At 48.2% G+C, this 6,000-nt stretch overlaps 1 protein-coding gene across 1 annotated transcript; it reads right to left on the reverse strand.

The window, feature by feature from the left end:
• Window positions 1-545: 545 nt before the first annotated feature.
• Window positions 546-1,718, reverse strand: TENT5C (terminal nucleotidyltransferase 5C; the record flags this gene model as incomplete). The annotated part of the gene is made up of 1 exon (XM_082012535.1): window positions 546-1,718. The coding sequence occupies one exon, from the start codon at window positions 1,716-1,718 to the stop codon at window positions 546-548; it is 1,173 nt and encodes a 390-aa protein (XP_081868661.1).
• Window positions 1,719-6,000: the final 4,282 nt, after the last annotated feature.

Below are 6,000 nucleotides of genomic sequence, written 5' to 3' on the forward strand. Positions count from 1 at the left end.
AGACAGTATCCATACTGTTACTAGTTCTACACAGCCAGAAAGTAGAAGCATCCCAAACATGACAGAGCCCACTCTCGCACAATTAGTTCAATAGAGAGTTGGCCAGATCTTGAACTGAGGAAGTGTAGAATAATGAGGTTAGGCAATAGAAAGCAGAGTTTTGCTGCTATTCCAGGAGTGGCTTCTGCTCTGCTCAAGACATTTTACAGTCTTTCCTCTATTAACTAACCCAGTTTACTGAATAGTCCACTTAGATCACATGTTAATAGCCACTTCCAGAACTAGTAGTCCTCTTAACATTTGGCTGCTGGTTCTCTTCTCCTAATGAAGGGGAAATAAGGCTTCTTGGCATTTGTAGAGATATACTGAAAGGTTCATTGCAGGTCACCTGGTTGCATATTCCTACTGCACACCAGGAAATGGACAGTCCAATGCAGTCATGTTTCCATTAGAAAACCTCCAAGTGACAGTTATTACTTGTCTATATATACACTCAGAATCTTGGCCTTCAGTAGCCTCCACTCAAGAATGCCCAAGTGAAACAATCAATTGCAAGGCAACCAAGTGGGGTAGGACTGGCTGTATGGCACAGGAGCATTTGCAAGATAGTAGTTGCTGAAGTTCACATCACTAACATAGGGTGCTGGCTGGTAGTAACAGGTAACATTAGTGGCATTAGGGATGATGTTTTGTTCTGCCAGTACTTTGAGTGCTAGCAGAGAAATCAAGTTGAGAGTCTGCCTCCGCTCATGTCCCATGAGACAGACTGTGCTCTCATTCACCACCCTGCGCAGAATCATGAGGTAGTCATATTTGCTCCTTTCTTCTTTGGAGAAGTGGTTCTGGAGGTAGGTCTCTAGTTTGCGCTGCTGATCCAGGATGTCTGGGAAGTCTATGAAGAATCGGGAGCACATGTAGCGCTCTAATGTTTTGATCTCATGCTTATCCATGGGCCTGAAGTCTCGTACTAAGAGGTTACTATACTTCAGAAGCCCACCACCTCGGATCTCTTCAGGATTTTTGGTAGCTATCAGCTTGTTCTGGAGGTGATCAAAAGCTGCTTCAAAGTCACCATACATACTCTCCCCAATCACAGTTGGATGGAAGTGCTCCGACATGGGGGTTTCCGAGTAGTCATAGTAAAAGAGCAGGGAGTCCAGTATGATTTGGAAAGAGTCCACACTGAACTCAAACTGTCGCCTTATACAGTCTACAAACTTCAGCTCCACGTTCCTGCCATGTTTGTTGGAAAGAGATATCAGGCTCCAGCGGTCAGACTCTGTGGACACTTTGACTAGCTTCTGGATGTAGGCCTCCTTCAGTGTTACCGGACTGATTTTTAGCTTGCTTACTCCTTCTGGCAAGAAATTCAAGAGGGATCGCAACACCACATCTCGAACTAACTGAAACTCTGCCTCACTTGGAAGAGAGACTTGAAAAATGAGATCCAGGTCTTTGCATCCCAGCCCATTATCCTTGACTAGGACATGACCAGCTGCAGAGCCATTCAGACGGACATCATGTACCACAATGCCTGCTTCACTCAGCCTACTCCGAACAGTCTGAACAATGTCCTTCAGAGTTATCTTCAGCGTTGGGAAGTTACCTCGTCCATGGATCGGCACCACCTCTGTAAGAACCTCATGCAGACGGTTGACCTGCTCCCAGTTCAGTACACTGCATGACATGCAGTCTGTGTTACTTCCTTTGCCTGCCATCTTAAGGTTTTTCTTCTCCAAAGAAACTGTAGGGAGGTAGAATAAAAAAGAAAAAGACAAATCAGGCTCTCTGTTTATACTTCCTAGATATATCCTGTGCTCTACTTTTCCATCCACACACATACAAACTAGAAAGCAATAATTCTATGTAAAAATGATTATCAAAAAGCCTTTCACCTGAAATGATACTCAGCTTCTCTATTGGTGCAGGCACAAAATTTTAGTTGGCACTGTCCTTTTTTTGGTGAGGTAAAGTACTTCAGCAAAGAAGTTTGCATCAAAGGGAAATTATCAACAAAGATGACACATAAGCTTTACCTAAATTTAATATCATCTGCAGCACCAGCCGATGTCAGAGGAGCCACAAGAGCAAAGCACTTCTGAAAGTTATGCTTTGAACTTGTTTCATTATACATAAAGCTCAAACTGCTCTCTCCAGCTAACATAATGATGGAAGACACTCAGGTGTTAGTTTCAGGGCTTAGAGATTCAATCCACTGAAAGTGCTTTAATTACACCAGAGACATAAGATCTCTTCCTTTTCATAAAAGTTTTTCCTTTCTTAACCATCTTCTATCTACCACTCATGGGCTAAGAGCCAAGTACACCTTGCTCCTGCAAAAAGCTACAGCACTTCAGCATCCTGGACAGAATTTCAGCTACAAAATCAACTAATACAACTATTCAATTTGCAATCCCATCTTCATATGCAACTCTTCACTCTTCTTCAGACACACTGCATAATCAAGCTACCTTTTTGGAAATACTCATGCTTGCCCCAACCTTTCACTCATTTGTGGAGGGCAAACAAGCTTTTACAAGCTAGCATACACTCAGATGAGGTTAAGGCACACATCAGGTTAGTGTTGTACTTTAACACTAAGGACTTAAGAACCTCACCAACCATACCTGATCACAGCCTTATCTGAAGTTTTGCACGTTTTAAGGCATCTCATCACAGTTGACCAGATCATTCTCTTGTGCTTAAGCGGCTTGTGTTTTGAAGTATGCAGATACTTGCATATGTTCTACAGTCACACAGCTCCAACTGGTATTAATATACTTTTCTCTTTTTAAGTGTTCCAGGTTTCCACTGTGGCCAGGTGCTTCCTGACAGCTATAGACTAATTAAGGCCTCACCTTCTTCTGCCCCAAGTACTTGTGAAGACTGCAGCTGCCAAGGTCAGACTAGTCAGACTTAAGGTAGTTAACTCTTGCCTACCAGGAATTGTTTTAAACTCAACCATATTGCCTCCTAACATCACAGTGCATGGCACACTTTTTAAGCAAGAGTCAAAGAGCAGCTATTGTCATTTCATGCCTGTTCTCTTTTGAACAGCTCATTTGACCTGTCACCTCCCCTACAGAAGAAAGTCAAATCCTAGTTAAAATATACAGTAAGGTAAAAATGCTCCTGGGGAAGTAATTTCTGCCCGTGAGCATGAGCTGCTGGATTACAAACTCTGCTGCTGTGGGTTGCATCAGCTCCAGCAGGCACGAAACAAGCCTGTGATCTGCAACGTGATTAGTCCAGGACAAATCAAGGGGTCCTTCAAACTTAATCCTTAAGGCTGCAATGCAGCATAAACCCAGAGGCATCAAGCCTGCCAGTAGTTGCCCTCAGGCACTTCAAACACATTAAAGTACATTTTCACCTTAAAGCCACTGTATTCTCATTAAATCCTTCACATCACTCAAGAACACAAGAGTATTCCATGACTTCTGCCTTAAACGCAAGTGCTTTCAGCTACTACCTCTGAAAGTGTTCCCTCTCCTCCTTCCCACCTATAGCCTCCTCAGCAGCAAAGACAACACAGGCAGCCCACCTAGCAACTAGAAAGGACTGGGAGCAGTGCTTCCCACCCCACCACATGCACTTGGTGATCCTCATCTAGGAGGATTGCCGCCCTTGGTCGGGGGGAAATGAAGTATTTCATTTCCAGTTCAGTGGAAAGTTTAATTATCAGCTTGTCAACCTATGAAGCCTCCCACCTCCAAATCACTCGCATGTTTGCCTACTCTGCGAGCTTTAAGTTAGTGGTAGCAGGATCTTGGTGACTTTAATGTACTTGGGACACTAGCAGTTCGCCTGCCTCTTGTTTTGCCGCCAAAACTTTCCGTCATGAGATACCTGAAGCTGCTCATTCACTGGGAAGAAGGCAACTCTGAAGCCACGATCGGCACTACCTATTTTTACTACCAAGTGTAAAGAGCTTCACTCGGATGCAAGCCTCAAACCGGCGGCAGAAGGAGCGAGGACAACGTGCCCGCACCTTAGTCATGACGAAGTACATTACGCTGCGGCAGCGGTTCCCCTCCCCATAAACCATGTAATTTGACACAACACCTGAAAAATTCAGACGGCCGTACCGGCAGCAAGCAGCAGCCCTGTGACACTACGCTGCTGCAAGCCCCCTCCAAACCCGAGCGGCAGCGCAGGCAGGCCGGGGCGGCTTCCTTCACAGGGCGCTTCCTCCCCAGGGGAAGAGCCGAGCCCGCTTTGTAACGGGCGCGCCGTTAACGGGCAACCCACAGGGCGCCCCGCGGGCTCGGCTCCGCCCACGCAGGACCCGCACTCACCCGGGGCACGCGGGACTTGCCGTTAAGCCGCTTCAAATAAGAACAATAATTTTTAAAAGCGTTACCGAGCGCTTGCTTCGAGGAGATGCCACAGGTAAGCGACCCCGGAGCGGGCCCGGGAGCCGAGACCCGAGTGTCCGTCCGTCCCTCCCCCTCCACCCGGCCACCGCTCACCGGTCAGCTCAGCCGCGCTGCGCACCCCGAGCGACCGCGCCAGCCTCACACGCGCGTCTCCTTCACCCTCCGCGCCCGCCCTTTATCGTCGCGCCGCGGCCCCGCCCCCCTCGGCCGTGAGGTAGCCGGCGGCGGGCGGGGCGCGAGGCGGCGGCAGCAGTAGCGGCTGCTGTCGGTGGGGCTCCCCCTCAGCCCACCCCCACCCTACTCCACTCCATCCCCTTTCACAGCCCCATCCACTCCCGCTGCGGGGGAGCGGGGGCGGGTTTGGCCGCCTCTTCGGGCGCTGGGCGCACGGCCCGGGAGCCCGGCGGGCTTCGGGGTGGGGAGAGGACGGGGATGGCCGCCCGCGGCATGGAGCCCTCACCCCCCCCCGCCTCCAGGGGCTCGCCCCGCAGCTCACCCCTCACACCCAGGTGGCGGCGGAGGGCGCCCAACGGTCGCTTTCCTCCCTCCCCCTCCCCATATACGACTGCACGCCGAAGGGAAAGCAACGGCCTAAACATTTCAAGGGAATCACGGAAGACGGGGAAGTGGACTACAACGACAAGGAGGCTGAAACACAGCATGGCTTTCCCAAAGGTCTCGGACAGAACGGTCCTCATGGATCCGAAATTGCCAGGCTCTGCGAAAGAGCTTACTGTGGTGCCACATGGGAAACAGCCAAACTAGGAGCTAGTACAAAAACTACAAGAGTGCGCTCGCAAGGACACGGCAAAAGTGTTTGAAAGAGCGTGCTACTGAAAACCACAGCTGGCGGGCTGTGGGAGGCAACGGAGACATGGAGGAGGACAGAACTACTGCACAGGAAAGCAATGAATAACTTGGAGATACAGAGTAATAAAAATCGGCTGGTGTTTAATAGAACATGGCGCGAGATCATGTGCTGCAGAGATAAAAGCTACAATTTCTGCTGTAAACCCTCAGTGTTTCAGCAAAAGAGGAGAGAAAGGATCCGGGGTATTTGCCTTTTGTAGGACAATCAGGACTCAGTTGAGGGGGGAAAAAAGCAAAACTTGTCCTAGGACAGGCCATATTTCTAATAGAGCTAAAAAAATATTTACAAAGCATTGGGAAAAAACTCCCAACACATCTGTTATAGTTTGGTCGTACACAGTAAAGAAAGATGAATTAAAACTGTGTGCCCACATGGAGAAGAGCTGACCTTGTAAGAGGAAACTGAAAAGCTCCTCTTTGCCAACCAAACACCAATAGACTTGCCTTGTTTCACCAGCAAAGCCAAAGCTGAGCAGGAATAGGGGTGGGTTGCTTTATTTATGTGTTTACTTTTCTCTGATAGCGCACCATTGGGATAAATAGCAGGAAACAAAAAGAGCTGTTTAAATTAAAGGGTAATGTTGACACAAGAATCAGATTCAAGGCAAGTTACCATCTTGTTGTCTGATGAGATAATAATGAATTCAGAGCATTGCAGGAGGAAGGGCAATAAAACTGACTCATTTCAAGACAGAGCTAGAAAAGAAAACACGTAGTATGATTGTGGTGGTACAGAGTTGGACGTGAGGAT

Source organism: Phaethon aethereus, assembly GCF_964289735.1.
Source record: "Phaethon aethereus genome assembly, chromosome: 1".
Taxonomy (NCBI): Eukaryota; Metazoa; Chordata; class Aves; order Phaethontiformes; family Phaethontidae; genus Phaethon; species Phaethon aethereus.